This window comes from Meriones unguiculatus, chromosome 4 (assembly GCF_030254825.1).
Source record: "Meriones unguiculatus strain TT.TT164.6M chromosome 4, Bangor_MerUng_6.1, whole genome shotgun sequence".
NCBI lineage: Eukaryota > Metazoa > Chordata > Mammalia > Rodentia > Muridae > Meriones > Meriones unguiculatus.
The window spans coordinates 68,625,870-68,642,907 of record NC_083352.1 but is presented as its reverse complement, the minus strand read 5'-3'; the positions used below and the strand labels follow the sequence as shown (position 1 = coordinate 68,642,907).

At 45.7% G+C, this 17,038-nt stretch overlaps 1 protein-coding gene across 3 annotated transcripts in view; it reads right to left on the bottom strand.

Annotated features, from left to right (window-relative positions):
* The window catches only part of Nid2 (nidogen 2), a 71,108-nt gene that overhangs the window by 2,570 nt on the left and 51,500 nt on the right, over positions 1-17,038 (bottom strand). For 2 of the 3 annotated variants that reach the window (XM_060382038.1, XM_060382040.1), the window contains exons 11-18: positions 16,344-16,487; positions 10,849-10,968; positions 9,655-9,903; positions 5,757-5,978; positions 5,115-5,284; positions 2,969-3,098; positions 2,418-2,589; positions 315-472 (exon numbers count right to left, since the gene is read on the bottom strand). In XM_060382038.1, the coding sequence (XP_060238021.1) occupies positions 315-472; positions 2,418-2,589; positions 2,969-3,098; positions 5,115-5,284; positions 5,757-5,978; positions 9,655-9,903; positions 10,849-10,968; positions 16,344-16,487 (1,365 nt within the window). The remainder of the gene's footprint in view (positions 1-314; positions 473-2,417; positions 2,590-2,968; positions 3,099-5,114; positions 5,285-5,756; positions 5,979-9,654; positions 9,904-10,848; positions 10,969-16,343; positions 16,488-17,038) is intronic. The other variant, XM_060382039.1, reaches the window with a different exon arrangement.

Sequence of the window (17,038 nt, the reverse complement as noted above, 5' to 3'; positions counted from 1 at the left end):
AACCTCAGCCAGTCCAAGTATTAACAGCAGTGAATACTTCAAACTTAAAAGTTTCCAGGTGTTCACAGTGGGGGTGGAGACAGGACAGATATGCCAAACAGTCCAGCCTCTCCATGAGCCGCAGAAAATTTATTTTAAGAATCACTGCAAAATGTTCTCTTAAAGCTTACATATGTGGTAAGTATGTTCTCTGCTGACATAAATCTAACCCAAAAGATCTAAAAGATGGGCAAAATTTGGTTTTGCATTGACATCCTCTCAGTGCTCACACTGCTGTAAAGGAGGCTTATCTTTCTCCAAGACACCAGTATTACCTGCATCTGCCCAGCAGAGCAGTTTGGAGAAGGGGTCAAAGGTTAATCCATTGGGTAATCCGATATCTTTGTTGATCAGAATTCTTCTGTTTTCTCCATCCAAAGATGATGTCTCGATTTTAGGCGCTTCTCTATTCCAGTCTGTCCAGTACAAGTTGCTGTGGAAAAATGTTAAGACTGCTATGAACAGCTGTGCAGGGGCTGGGAATAAGCTTCGTAGTAGGCTCTGTACAATCTCCAGTTACACACACACACACACACACACACACACACACACACACACACACACACACGGATGCACGGACCCTAAAAAAGAAGCCATGCAGCTGAGGTGTGTAGCAGACACACTGACCACCACTGATTGCCACCTCCTGGTGTTCACAGCCTTAATCTTCTTGAGTTTGGTGTCTTGCTCCTCATGCAGGGTATGATCGAAGTCATAATATCACTTTTACTATTAGTTTTCTAAAACTGGCTTCTGTCAGATGCCTCTTCTTACTCCCTAGGGGAAGCTAAATTCTGTGCTGCAGGCTACTCAATGAAGACATCCACATGCCCAATGGCCAGCAAGAGTGTGAGGCCTGCCAGGGACCCACATGATAGCTTGGGTCTTTCTCAGCAAGCCTAAAGCATGGTGGCCTTGCCTTGCCTGTACCTTAGTTGGCACTTCTTGACATTATCAACGGTGCTTGTTTCACCTCATCCAGATACCTTACTCAATTTAATAACTGTTGCCTTAAGCTGTCACGGCTTTCTGACAACTGCAGTGTGGGAAGTCATTCTCTAATAACTGTCTAGATCCTTGCTTCTCACACACCTGAGGCAGTTGCCCAAAAACCCTATTTTGTTGAAATCTTGAATTGGCTCTTGGGTCTACAATCCAAATAAATGTAGTTGTTAGAAAAAGTCTCATGGTAGAAATCACAGGACCTGTTATAAAGAATGGGGTGGAATTTGAGGGCTAGAGGGAGAGCTTCCTGAAAAAAGCACTGAGGGTTGCAGGGAACCTTAGCTGTCGTACACCTGGCTACTGACCAGAACAGAGACACTCTGACTGAACAGGCAAAATACTCAGAAAACATTATCTCATTAATTGGAGATTTAAATTAAATTAAATTAAACTACACATGCAGAAACAGCGTTATGGAGCAGTTAACAGTGAAACTTCCATAGAAGCCCTAGATACTTGATGGCTAAACCACACAGAGAACCCCAGCATGAGGGAGAAAAACCTGAGTCTCCTCTGCTGTGAACATCACTCCTTGTGGGTGGCAGTGAGAGGAACCGAGCAGTTTCCACTTTGTGGAAGGCTGAGATCCACAGCAGTATCCTTGGAGAGGAATAGCTAAGCCTCTGAGAAGACTCAGTTATGTCTATCAGTCACATGCACGCTGGTGTCAAGGCAGCTGCTTTTGACATTTTCCTCTAAAATCTAGATCCTGGAGCGTCATGACTGAACGAGGCACCACTATTCAGTCCCTGCCTTTTTAGATAAGCATCAAAGATATCAAGAGGAGCCCTAAGGGTTACTTAGTCCTACAGATAAGGCGCCTTCATGTGTAGAACTTAAAAAGTCCAAACCACCTTTGAGGCCTTCTTCACTACCTTGAAGACCTCTCTGTAAATGTGTTTGTGAAACTTGCATCTCAGTAATCCTGGGGACCCCTGACCCAGGCCTGAGCACCTCAGGCAACAGCCTTGGCAGTTGTCAGAGAAGGAACATTTTTATCTGAGCTTTATATACTCTCCATCCAGAAAACAAACAAGAAATCTGCTGTGGCTGTAACAAGGCTTTCTCAAGGTAATCCTGAAGGAAGCTACTCCCCTCCTGTGTACCCATCATTTTCCAAGTCCCTGCCTAATTATCATCTGATCCAGGAAGCTCCTGGATTCTCTGCATGACACGTAACATTTCAGGCTAACACTTTTATTAGCATGTCATTTTACTTCCTGCCTCAGACAATGCAAGCGCCTTAAAAAAAAAAAGACCCTGGTAAATTAGTGTATTTGAGCATTTATTCTAGTCTAGACCTTCCCATGTCATGTATAGGAGCCAAAGGCTCCAAAGCAGGTTAAATGGAAGAACAAAGGAAGCCAGCTAACCCTCGGATTGGATCCACAGTGATGGCTCGTGGATTCACCAGATCTGTGTGGAAGAGGACCTTACGCTCAGAACCATCCAGCCTGGCCCGCTCTATCTTATCCAGGCCACTATCTGTCCAGTACATCGTTCTACGGAAGTGGTCAATGGCAAGTCCCTCTGGGCTTATTAGACCTGGAAATACAGCACAGAAAGAAGAATTTGTGGGTGTGAAAGACAAACTTAAGTATCATATCTGAACAGCTTCAGAATCCAAAGCATAAAAGTCTTAATCCCCAGAACCAAGGCACCTGGCATCCATGGTGCTGGGGACGGGTAATATAAACTGCCAGACCCTGAAGGTTTACTACGAACCACTCCTTCTGAGGACAGTTTGTCTCATCCTAAAATCACCCTTCCATTCCTCCTGCACAAATGCATTTGTTTGCAGAGGGACAAGGCTTGTATAGCTTCAAAACAATTTGCACAAAACTTAACCTTTCCCGGGAGAAACCAGGCCAATGACAGTAAAATAAAATGTACTGCCAAGTGTCCATGGAATGGAGCTGCTGACCTGAGGTAATGATGGTCTCAGGCTCTGCTCCTGCTTCCAAGCTGGCACGGCTGATGGTCCGACCAGCAACATCTGTCCAGTAGACCATCTTCTCCTGGCAGTCATAGTCAATCCCCACGACTATGGAGCCCTTTGAGGACAAATCATGAAATCAGAGGAATTAGGATTCCTTGAGCCCCCAACCCTAAATTCATGGTGAGACAGCACTACTTGTAAGCAACCTGCAGTACAGTGGTGTGGGGTAGTGGAGCCCAGTGGTTAGATGAGGGGGTGCGGGGGATGACTCCTCCAGGCTCGGCTACTTAACCTCCATGCTTTCATTTTCTCCTACAGGTTTCAGTAGGTGAAACGTTCATAAAGAGTCCTACTGGCCAGCACCTTACAGTTAGTCCTCTAGCACTGTTGCCACTGGCTATAAAAACAGCCATCAGAGGAAAAATTAGCCCTTTCACTGATGAGAGGTTCATCCCTGCTAAGTGAGTCCTTGATAGTTAATGGTGCAAAAGATGAATACTCCCAAGTGTTACACATTTTTCTCAAAGAGCCTTTCTAAACTCTGACAACTCATGGCAACAAAATTTTCTCTACTGGGTGAACAGAATAAAATCCTTCCCAACCTGAGCTGTAACCACCCCTACCTCTTAATATAAGCATTCAATTGTGTGGTAGAGGAGCGGGCCTGTAATTTAACAGTCTGAGGACTGTGGTCACCTGGCCTTTGGCTAGAGTAGTCTCTCCCCTTCCTTCCTGCTGAATGACAGTCTTATTCAAAACCCCAAACCTGTGTTGTTCCTGCCTGAGCTTTACACAGGACTCATTTCTTCCCATTTCTAACCCAGATTCCTTCTGTGAGAACCCCCAGCAGACATGGGAATCAACCCAGGCCACACCAATCTCCGCCTAGCCTAGCAAAGCCTCCTGGGACTTGGCTGGCTTTGTACCTAAAGCATTTGTCACCATGAGATACTGTATGAAGAAGAATTTGGTTCCTGCAGAAAAGCTGGTGTTTATTGGGGGAGGGGAGCACAGGGGTCAACAGTGCTTTTATTTGAAAATCAAACTTAAAAGGCCCTCTATCTGAGGCAAGAATACACATTCATATCGGCGACAAGGAGCCCAGGGACTCATGGGATTCATAAACCAAGCTTCTTGGTATGAAGGTCACATTTTAGGTAAATTGCCCGAGTGTGTGCTTGTAATTCATGGCCCCTTTTCCCTTCAGTTCCATTGTAATCATCTCCTCCCTGTCCATTAGACATGGTCAGAAATGCAATCAAGTCATCTGGTATGGCTAGAATACAAGAGGTTAGCATGAGAAAAAGCAGTACACTTTTATAAAGTAGGTTTGGGGATGGAGCCTTGAATCTTAAAAAGAAAAAGACCATTTTTTTTTCCCACAAACTAGCTGCTTTTAAGCTTTCTTGGAATCAAACAGTAGTTCATTAACAGAGGAAAAATATAAGAGACACTGCCCTGTATGAAAATTCTGCTTAGTGTACAGTGAAGACAGAGAGGGTCAAGACCAGTTTCCGTGGTAGATATTAGTGTCTCTCTTATCTACCTCAGAAAAGAAATCTCTCCTTCTACATGAAAGTGCTTTGCCAGCTCAAGAAATAAGTTTGGCCTTGGGGTAGGGAAGTGGTGTCTGGTACCATACATTCCCCAAAGCTTCAGTATGGATGAGGCAGAAGCAACACAACCAAATTGAAAGGGGACAGGCTGACAAGCTGTCCTGGGGAGATTCCTATCTTAACGTTTCAAATGACAAGTGGTCCTGGGTGGATTCCTACCCTAACATCTCAAATGACCAGAGACCTCCTGTTCTTTGTTTTTTTTTTGTTTGTTTTGTTTTTTTGAATTCTTTGTCTACCTGAACCTCTATGAGCCCTCAGGCTATACTGGCTGGAAAGGGTCAAACATGACTTCCAGCAACTGAAATCCATTAGAATAGACTACAACCCAGAAACATGCTATGGTTCCCTGTACTGCACTTCCCTACCTTGTGGCACCAGGCAGAAGCCTTCTCAAAGCCATAACGCACAGTTTCACCACACCCACAAGCCCACCAACCTGGCATGCAGGTCCACATTCATCCCAAGCCCCACCCTTCTCATGCAGCCCAGCTCCCTGGATAAATCCAGTTTACATGCAGTGACAGCAGGGTCTTGGCTGCATCCTTCTGAAGCCTGCTACCATTGAGGGGCAAGTGGCCAATCTGCTGGCCCTGGGCATAGAGCAAGAAGGTGCCCACAGACGGCGGAGTCACATCAGGCCGGGGTGTGGGCTGGACCAAGGGTGGAACGGTGGTGGGTATACCTGTTTGTGGAAACAAGGGCAGGTGGGGAGACGATGGAAGGTTACTTTTGCACATGAGAACCTCAAAGACTACCAGTTTGTCATAGGACAGATGGTTTTCAAATAAATTCTGGAGTCTAAGGGTTTTTTTTTTTTCTTTCAAAAGTTAATTATTAAAATTTCTGCCATTTACTCAGGAGATAAAGATAACAAATAGCCTCCAAACAAGCTTTTTGTTGTCATTTTTGGAGGGCCAAAGTCTCACTGTCCCTTTCACCTAGGGTGGGGATGAGCTATTCTTATAGCAGAAACCAATGTTAAATCTAGATTGGATCCTGAGACACCTTGATGATAAATCAACCCAGCAATGACGTGGCTTTATTCATCAGACTTGGTAGCTCCTTTTCCTTCCCATGCTGCCTACCTCAGAAAGCAAAAACCCAATGGAGGCCCTCAAAGGCACAGAGGAGAGCCTGGACCATCCCATGCTTACATGCAGGCATGGTGCCCGGCTGCGAGCGTGTGCCCTGTAGCTCTCTGCCGTCCTTGTCCACACACCAACAGAAGTCACTCTTCCCATGGCACTGCAGGGGTATGAAGTGGCCCAGGTCGTCACACTGGGGAACATACTGGTCATCCCTGGGTACACCCCCATAGTGTTCCAGCAGGCTTTCCCTCCATCGCTCACACACAGTCCGAGGCCTCTGGGTGGGCTCTAAGATGGGGAAACAAAACCTTGGATGGCTAATCAAGATCAGTACAGCTCCAGGTCTTAACCCTGATCTCATGGCCTTCCTTTTCCTCTGTCCAGTAACAAAGCCTTAGCCATGGCTCTGAACCCAGGGAAGCACATGTGTTTTCTTTCAGAACTTCTCTGTGGAAACCCAGAAAACAAAAAAACAGTCCGATGTTCCTTGATAGGCCTATTTCCCAAGGCCAGAAGGACCTGCCATGGAGGCCCAGCCACATCAGAAAAAAATAATGAGACAAGCTCATCAACACACCTCACTCAGGCGCACATGGTCATCTGGTCATGAGCCCAGGGCTTCTCTGATGACAGAACATTGTACAGACTCTGAGGATTCAGTGAGCCATGTGACACTTTAAAAACAACTCTTTCACATTTGTCTCAAGTTCTTGGACCTATTGCTAAAGGACTCATCTCCAGGCTGACCTATATGTCCTAGGAAAAAGAGTTGAAGATAATGCTATGCTGTATGTAGCTCTCGGTTTCACTGTGAAGTTACACTGAGCAAGAGTGTCAGGGCAGTGTATACAACACAGCAGAGGTGGGACTGAGCAACGTGATGATTCTCAGACTATCCAGTTTTGAGAATCCACAGCCATCGTATTGCTGGAACTATCTCAAAGCTGAACCTTTCCTCCAACCTCTAGTTTTCTGCCATAGTGCTGTCCTATTTTCTCTGGTACCCCACACCCGCAATCCTCTTCCAGTCCTAAGACTTGTGGTTTACTCATGATTTTAAAAAGCCCTGCTGGCTTCTGGCATATGCCAATTCCCTGCTAGGCTACTGCCTCAGGCCGTGGAAGCTCTGCCCTACACATGTGGCTGTATCTACACAGGCTTCAGTGTTGTTTGTTGAAATCACTTGTCACTAAGGCTGGATTACCCACAGAGCATAACTGTTTCTGTTTCTGTCCTAATTCCCACAACTCAAAGCCTATGGTCTGCAGAATCACACAGCCAATTATCTTCTTGCTACCACCATCATCTGGAGGCACAATTGAATCTCAGCAGAAGAGTAAAAGCCAAGCTCCTGCTTTTTCCCAAACTGGCTTCTCATGCCTTTAGTTCCACTAAACAACACCTCATTTTTCATTGTTCAGACACAGTCACCCTGATGCCTCTTTCTCTCACTCCTCACATCTCAAGTCAAAAAAGTCTCATCAATTTTGCTGTCAAAAACATTCTGACTAGAGGTGGATACAGTAGTGCATGACCTTAATCCAGCATCAAGAGACAGAGACAGGTGGATCTCTGTGAGTTCAAGGCCAGCTGGTCTACATAATGAGTTCAGGACAGCCAGAGCTACATGGTGGGACACTGTCTCAAAAACAAAACAAAACTAAAAACAATCACAAACAAAAACCATTAGACTATCTTGATTTCTTGCCACTTCTCCCACGTGTTGCCCTGGTTACAGGAATCCTCTTACACTGGGAATCATGGCAGCAAGGTTCTGGCTGGCTTTCTTTTGCTCCCACCTTCCCCCACCAAACCAGCACAAACTCAGTCAGCAACCACAATGGGACGTTTAAACACAGGGTGTCACCTCTGACCAGGAGACCATGGCAACAGACTTTTGGGTGGCTTTTCTGTTCCCACCTTCTCATGCCTTTACTCTACCAATCCAGCATCCACTCAGCCAGTAGCCACAAAGCATCTTAGTCCATTCTTCTGTGAAAACCCTCCAGACACTTCAAAGAACAGAACTGGGGGCATTGCAACAGGGCTGGAGGGACCAACCAGGCCTCTATGGAGGTAGGAGACACCAATAAAGGTCCTCAGTTTCAAACTCAGCAAGCTCACTAAGTCTGGGAAGTAGCTGCCCCCTCAGGCTGCTATAGCTCTCGACCCAAGAGGGAGCAAAGGAGACAAGGCAAGAGCTCAGCCTGAAGTATTCCAGGACTAGGAAAGGGGACTGCTTCTGCCTCAAATACCTGTCATACACTTCACAATGGGATGTGCTAGGAAAGCCACCAACAGCCCATTCCACACTATACACTCCCAAGAGCTGCTCTTGTTTCTGGGAACCACCCAACATGGGTATGTCTCTGGATGGATGCAAACACACAGCAAGTCTTATCACTCACAGCGGGGCACCCCTTTTATTCCTACTGCTTTACGATATATTAGCCAACCACCGGCTAGCTTCTTTCCTGCTTCTGGCTGGCTAGGGTTCATGCACAGTATGGTAGCCTCCATCCAACTGACCTGATTATGTAAATGAGACTAGTCAGAGACTGCAGGCAGGGCTAAGCAGTGCCATGGATGAAGTCTGGGCCAGGCGATGTCTGCACAAAAGAATGTGCCCTTACTTTAATCATTAACATCTCAGTCTGAGTCACTCTTTTCGGCACATGTTGTTTTAATCAACTTAATAAGACACCGGGCCACCCCGCCTTGGGCCCCACCTAACCACTGACTCTCAAATCTCTGACAAGCTAAGACTTTTGAGAGGAGCCATGGGGGAAATAGGATTTCTCTAGGCACCTTATTTTTAAGGCCTGCTGGCTCTTTTTCCTAAATAATAGAGGGGGGACAAAAAGAATCAGATCAATCCATTAACAGTTTACATGTGTGACTCTTTACTTTTAACTTACTTTTTGGAAGATTTTGTATAATCTATTTTGATCATATTCATCCTCCCTCCCCCAACTCTTCCCAGAGCCATCCCCTAATTTTTATCTACATGAATCTTAGAAACACTAAAGTCCCTGACCATGTTATGAATGTTAATAATCAAAACTTCTGGACATTTCCCAATTCTATTCCCCTTACACATTAAAAGCTGAGAGCAGCAGTTTTTTGGTTTTGGTTTGGTTTGGTTGTCCTTGTTTTGTTTACTTAATCATTTTAAAAGTGGCTCTTTGGGTACTAGCTCCCAGATCAGGGTGTATTCCAGGGCTAGAATAGCAGCACGTGTTGCCTGTTTCTGAATAGATTAGCAAGAGGCTGGAAAGCTGCCCAGTGTAAGTGCGTGCTGCTCACACTGCCAGTGAGTGAGACTGTGCCTACTATGTTCCAAAACCTTTGCAGGAAGGCAGACAACAGTGGTCATGTTTGCCTAGAGCATCTCAGATCAGATGTATGGATTTCTATTCTATACTTCCCATGAAAGCAGCTGTGGAAAGAAGGGCTTCCTGAGTCCACGTTAGATTGGCTAAAAAGGATAGAGTGAGTGGATTTAAAGGAAACTCAACTGATCTGCTGTTTCTTACCTATTTTACCCACTAACATTAGCATAGCCTTCAGTCTGCTTTCTACAGGGAAGTGACATGGTTACCTAGAAAGGAGTCTTGCTTTTAGATAAGACACTATGCTGGAAAAGCTCTTAGCTCTCTTAAGCCCTCACAGTGGGCCACACCCTGACTCAGACGCTCAGCTTTCAGATGCCACTCTATAAGGATCTGTGCACCTGGAGTTCAACGCATGTCACACATGGATCTATATGTCCCAATGACATTAACAGTGCGTATGGGTGTGCCTATATCATCCAAGTGTTCTTTGGAGAAAAATGCAATGAAAATATAGCAGCCAGTCAGGCCCACATCTGCAGTCAGAGCTAGGTTCTAAACCACTCACTGTCAGATCCAATCTGTTCCTTGACTCCAAGCCCAAGCGGGTACAGGTCTTTTTGGGAGCTTACCTGATGGCAGTCCACAGTGAGGTGGGGTGGAGCCAGGTGGAGTCTGAGTGCCAGGGACTTCATTGCCATTCTGGTCCACACACCAGCAGAAGCCAGTGTTGCCATGGCACTGCAGTGGCATGAAGTTGCCCTGGTCATCACACTGTGGGATGTGGATCCGTAACTCAGGGTAGGCATGCTCTGCCTGGGCATGGTGCTGCTGCTGTTCACAGGGCTTCAGTCCTGAGATGGAACCTTCCGGAACTGAAGCTGAGAGAGACACAAGGGAGACATAAGAGGTGCTACAACCCATCCACACTAATCAGCTCCCGATAAAGTGTTCTGTAATGAACATTTCTTCCCTATAATTGAAAGCTACCATGAAATGGAGAAATAACAAGACACTAACATTTTAATGCTCTATCTGCATGTACACTTTCATGCCAGAAGAGGGCATCAGATCCCAATATAGATGGCTGGGAGCCACCACATGGTTGCTGGGAATTGAACTCAAGACCTCTGGAAAAACAGCCAGTGCTCCTAACTGCTGAGCCATCTCTCCAGCCCCAACACTAGCATTATAGAGTCCTCAATTCTTGTTTTAGCTTTCCTACCATCTACTTAGTTGCTCCAAACTCCTCCATCTGCCCCATACATCCCTAGATGACTATAAATATAAGCTAGCCCTGTTTGTTCCTCAGCCCTTGGGGGCCAATTGCCATCTGACAAAACAAAGAATAACCCGTGGCATCTGCCCAGCATTCTGGGAGACTCTGGAGAGGACAAGTGGACTCCATCCATTCTTTGGGGACCAGAGTCTAAGTCTGAGAAGCCCAGGCCAACTGCATTCACACTGCTGTATGCTGGCTAAGTTCCCCCAAAGCAGTCACCACAAGTAAACGGCTGTTGCCTCACTGGTAAGTGGGGTTCCTACTGAGTAAGCATCTCCTCAATGGTTTATCCGAGCAACACTCAGCAAAGTAGACCACTATAGTGGTGAACCAGAGCAGCCACAGAGTGAATGACAGAGACTCCAAGAAGCTCACGTAACAAATAGCAAAATTAAGTGGAGATCAGGAGGCTACTGAGAAGAATTCAGAGCTTGGAGAGTTCCCCCACCAGGCTTCAGACCAGGTTCCATCAAGATCGGGAAAGGAAGATAAGAGGAAAGTAACTGTGATATCCCTGAGCTTAAGCAAGTCTTCCATCACTTACCATTTGTGCAGTGAAACCCATCCCCATGGTACCCAGGCTGGCAATGGCAGGAGAAGGACCCAGGGGTATTGTAGCAGATAGCTGCCTCATGGCACCTGTTTTCCCCACATTCATCAACATCTGCAGAGGTCAGGGACAGACAGAGAGAGGTGAGGAAAGAAAGGAAGGAAGGAAGACCATGACTTCATCCCAAACAGCTGTGACTCATGGTCTCAGTGCACATGCCTCAACAAGTTATCAACTTTAGAACATCCCTGGGTCTGAGCAGAGAAATGCTAATATTGAAGAATAAGTGTTACAGAAAAACAAAATAAAATAAAACAAAACATGTACTGGCTAGTTTTATGTCAACTTGACACAAGCTGGAGACATCAGAGAAGAGGGAACCTCAATTGAGAAAATGCCTCCATAAGATCTGGCTGCAAAGTATTTTCTTAGTTAGTGGTCAGTGGGGGAGGACTCAGCCCATTGTGGCTGGTGCCATTCCTGAGCTGGTGGTCCTGGGTCCTATAATAAAACAGGCTGAGCAAGCCATAGGGAGAAAGCCAGTACGCAGCACCCTCCATGTTCTGTGCATTAGCTCCCGTCCCTAGGTTCCATCCCAGCATGAGTTCCTGTCCTGCTTTTGATGATGAATTGTAATATGGAATTGTGAACACAAAAAACCATTTCCTCCCCAAGTTGCTTTTGGTCATGGTGTTTCATCACAGTAATAGTCACCTTAACTAAGCCAAAAACAACCCCAGGAACATGTGAGTTGACACACAAGACATGTATATGGTCAGGTTAGAAGTCTAATGTGTGGTGACTCCAAGAAAAATATCCTGCTGCGTATTTCTGGTGCATCTCTTGGCTACAGTGAATTCTAGAAGTTATTTTCTTTCAACTACTAGCCTTTAAACTGTAAATTATTAATTTCCTGCCAGCGACATTACAAAAAAGATAAATATAGGTAACAATTGTTTTTTTTTTCCTTCTTTGTTTGGCACCAGCTTCCTTTATATTCTTGCAGATACAGGCATCAGACAAAACCCCAAACACATTTTCAGTCTAGAATGACCTTCAGCCTTGCTTGATTGCTGTCTAAAGCCTTCAACTAGAAACTGCCTGCAGAAACTTACTTTTCACTTGTACAAAGAGACTTTTGAATAACATATATGCACATGGGAACCTGAACTTGTCAGCCACAGGTAAACAGCCCAGGGCCCCCGAACTATGCACGTGCTTCCCCAGGGATTTTCATAATTGTACTCAAAACTGCAAAATCGACAGCTTGAGCAAAGCCAACTGATATGCCTTCTTATCTTACTAAAGTTGGCCCATGCTGTCAATAGCAAGTCATCTCTTCTCCCACCCCCACACTCAAGAAACTCTTGTGAGTGGAGCTGCTGAAGTTGATGTCAGGGGATTTGGTAAACTGTAGCAGGGCAGGAAATCTTCCTGAGGAAAAAGGGGAGAAACAAAAGATACCAGTCTGGTCTGACCTTGGCTTGACCAAAACCAAAACAAAGCGCTTGTCACACACCGTACAGTAAAAGTAAGAGGAGAAAAAAACAAAACAAAACAAAACAAAAAAAAACAAAAAAAAAAAAACAACACACACGCGACAGGCAGAAGGCATGAAGCCTAGAAAAAGAGAAGGAGCTGTGCCTATTTGGAACAGCCCATGGCAGGCACACACCAGCTTGGAGAGTGAAACTTTATAACCAAGGGTCAGATCTGCATGGGCTGGGATCAGGGAGAAACCCCAGAGGCCCTAGGCAGTCCACATTCTCTATCTTAGGAGCTCTTCCCACAACTTGGGTGTTTTCTCAGTTGGTGGCCCACTGCTCCTTTCACACAGGCATTCTGTTCCCTGGACAGGAAGCCCTTACATTCATCCACTAAGCATCTGCTTATCCTTTACCTTTAGAGAACATAGTGCTTCTGAGTCCAAAAAAATTGAGTGCTCAATGGAGCAAGCTTAACTCCACCCAGAGTGGTTCTTTCTGGGCAAGCAAGCTGGCTCTTCTGATTCTCTTCACCTCCCAAGATTAAGAAGGGGGTTATTTTAAGAGCATCGTAGATAGCGACTCAGTCATTAAAACAAAGGGAAAATGACTGAAGAACTGTCATTTTCATCCTAGTAGAATATTCTGTTTCTTCAAAGGCCAGCTCCAGGGCACAGCTGAGTGGGGGGGCAGACTGGCCTTGGAGGGGCTATAAAAATTTGACTGTGGAGCCAAAGCTATAAAAATTAACATCCAGTCAAATGCAGGAAATTTAAGCAATGACAGAACATACCCCAGACGTACTTCCAGTGGTAAGAGGAATCCCAAGCAATTGCAGGAAGCAGGAATTCATGGCCACAGAATTCATGGCCCTTTATTGCTGGACCCCAGGGAGCCTTTCCTTAGGGCTATTTTTAAATTAAAGGTGAGGGAATTCCTGAGGTTGCCAAACCCTATTAAACCCGTCACCTAGTGATTCTGACCAAACCTGAAACACAGCCTGCTGTTGCTGTACTTCATGGACACCATGGTTATGGCAGATAGCAACCATCAGGAATGACCATTAAGTAGGAAAAGCCCTTGAAGATTAATACATCACACTTGAGGACTCCCTGGACCCCCAAACTGGAGAATTGTAGGCTCCCAGAATTTCAATCCAACCCCATCTGAGAGGGCCTTCATGATGGATAGCTTGAGGCCAGTCAGCGGCTCCAGGGCCTGGGCTCAGAGCTGGCTTCAGCTTCTCCTGAGGAGCACAAACCCCATGGGGTTTGCAGGAAGTTAAAGAGCTCATTTCACAGGATGGCAAATGTCCAGACAGAAGACAGGAGAGGACTTTGGTCTTTTCTCAAGACAGAAGCTCTCTTTTTAATCCCTACTGATATGAGGATGCCAATAACAACTATTGGGAGGTTTGTTCAGGGGCTGAGAGGAGCAGGGCAACCTTTCACCACAAAGAGAAAAGAGGCAGCTTGATTCCAGCACATTTGATTCGTCCGCCTTTCATCCATTAAACTTAAGAACCTGATAAGAGAGCCGGGCGTGGAGGTGCAAGTCTTTAATCACAGCACACTGGGAGGCAGAGGCAAGTGGATTGCTGTGAGTTCCAGGCCAGCCTGGTCAACAAAGTGAGTCCAAGACAGCCAAGGCTGCACAGAGAAACCTTGTCTCAAAAAAGAACCTATTAAAAAAAAAACATGTCTGGAACCCTCCATCTGGAACTCATGCTTTAGAGCTTTGACATCCTGTTCTGCCTTCCTTCTGAGAAGAAGCAGCTGGAAGCAAATTCAACCACCGGATGAATGACTTGCTCAGACCCTTTGTTTTAATTCTCTGGTGCTGATTAACCTTTACACTAACCGGATCCTTATGCTTTGGTCCATATGCCCTTGCGGTCTCTCTGCTCCCTAACTGTCCAATCACACATAAATGTCTGCTGTTAATGTCTGTGTGGCATGTGGTAATCTCTCTTCTATGTCCACACTTTACCCAGCATCTGTGAGCACCGAAATCTCGAGAATAATGTCTGTACTATTCAATTGCCTCATGAACAAAAATATAACAGACCCTTTCTACTGGCTTCTTCAGCTCACACTTGAAACTCCAAGACAACCCGTTCTTCCTGCAAAGTCACCCAGATTATAACGACAGCATGCCTGGGAACTATCCAGCTCACATGAGCACAGGACTGAAACCACTCCAGATGGAGGGAAAGTGGGAAGACTTGATTCTTTTCCAATCAAAGCCTCCTGCTAGTGACTTGCACCAGACTGAGAACTCAAATCCAAGTGCTGCCTTTCCAGAGCGCCTGGTTCTCAACAAACCATGGCTGGAGGAACCCTCCCCCACCCCCGCCACACACACACACACACATATATGTATGCACATAGCTAACATGTTGTAGGCTTATTCAAAAGACTTTCACGACTAGCTTAGACTAACATGGAGAATCTTTAGGAAAATGATCCCTCTCTGAAGCCTGGAAGGCTACCACACATGGCTATGGTTGTTAGGAAATCTCCAAGGAGGCCCTTAATGACCCCTGTCTCACAATACGCATAATCTCAAAAAGCCCTCTTCTTAGAGACTTGCTCCTAAGAAAGACAGTAAAATAACGTTGCGAGCATCTTTGAGATGATGGCACCCACTTTGCTGGCAGCCTTTAATAAAGCAAGCTGTTCTGTGACTCAAACAGCCTAGTCTCATGAGGGGCCCAAGTGACACAAAGCCAAAGGGCACAACGTGTTATCACAGAGCTGAGGCTCTGTGTCCAACAGAGCCTCTAACACCTGTGTCTAACACCTGCTCATGCTACGTGGTGAAGGCTTCAGGTGACCCTGGTCATCAACCTCACTAGGGATCCCGAGACAGCACCTATGGACTCATGCCCACACTCCTAAACCACGGGGAGCAAGATGGGCCTTGTGAGGTTATTTAAAGATAAGACTCACGCTTAACAGTATGACTGTTTCGGAAACTGCAGGATGCACAGATACAAAGTTTATTCAGGAAGCTATATAAACTTCTAAATTATCTAAAGAGACCACAGTAAATGACAAAACTCAAACTCAGTTATTGTAAGAGGAAACAATGAGAAAATAAAAGTTGAAAAGCATTTGGAGAGGGAAAAGGCCTGCTTTTGAAATAAAAAATTAATGGCAATTATTTTGTTCTTTGCCACAACATCCTGGGCCTTCCAAAATAATGTGCCTTGAAACTCCCTGGAGCTTCAAGACCAACCTCAACTGCATGGCCATTCACCCCAGCCCCTGTTCTAGTTTGTTTTTCTATTGCTGAGCTAAAACACTATGACCAAAATCAATTTAGAGAAGAGTTTATTTCATAGCTTCCAGTCCCAGACCAAAGTCCATCAAATGGCTTGCCCTCTAGCTAACGCCCAGGCTCAAGATTAGCTTTCTTATACGCCCAGGAACACATCCCAGTGACTAGGCCCCTCCTACATCAACTAGCAATTAAAAAAAAAAAAAAAGAGCACACAGGCAAATCTCATCCAGGCAGTTTCTTAATTGAGGCTCTCTCTTCCCAGATAAATCTAGGCTGTGACAAGTTGACAATAAAAATGGGCATGCACAGTGACACACCCCCTTTGGTAGAAGCAGGTGGATCTCTGTGAGTTCTAAGCCAGCCAGGGCTACACAGGGAGACAAAGAAACCAAATTAACCAACATATCACCCCATCTCACCTGGTGCTCAATTATGGTGGGAGAATTTAGAAAGATTTAGAATTTAGAATTTAGAAAGCCTACACTAACTCCAAGAAACAGAAGTTTCCCAAGCTGACACCAACATGGCCAACCACAGGTGCTCACCAGTCCAGTGCCAGAAGGTCACCCTTGGGCTTTCTTTCTGACTCTAAAGATACCTGCTCTCTTTCGGCAATCCCAAGGCTGTATGAGTCATAGGAGGGGAGAGCCCATTTCTCTATGAGAATATATACCTGAAGAAACCATTCAGAGTCCCCAAGACTTACCCACAGGTACTCACCAGAACACTGATGCCCAGTGCCAACAAAGCCTGGTAGGCAGGTGCAGCTAAATGAGCTGCCTCCATGGTGAATGCACCGGGCCTGCCCCTCAGGAGCACAGGTGTGACTGCCATCTTGACAAGGGTTGGAAGGTGGGGCAATCACTGAAAAGAAAGTGAAGTGAGAGTTTAAACCTATGAGGTAGGGAGGGATGGTGGTGATGGTGTAAGCCTTCCTCTTAAGAGCCCTGCCCACAAACCAACAGCATCGACACACCTTCAGATCTTAAGGAATGGAGGGTCTCAGGGCCTGTCCCAGGTAGAATCTCACTTTCAACAAGACTCCTAGCTCAAGGTTCATTTGCATATTAGAGCCAAGATGTGCTAGTGGGTTTGTGCTTAAAATATCTGGCACAAGACAGTAAGTCATCAAAACACAGCCTGGTTACACCTTGTGATTCCCCAGAGTACCATGCACAGGCAGACAGACACACACACAGACACACACACACACCACACAGTTCCTACTACCAGTGTTACTTTGTCATCTTACTGGAAACTGGAATATGTTTCTCTATTATCAGCTAGCTCCATCCCAGGAATTCCAAAAGTGGTGTTTTGGCTCCATTTTTTAGTCTGAAGCTAGTATGTTTTAGAATCATAGAGCAGGTATTTACTGTGGATGGGGTCCTTGGTTCCTCACATGAGACAGGCAC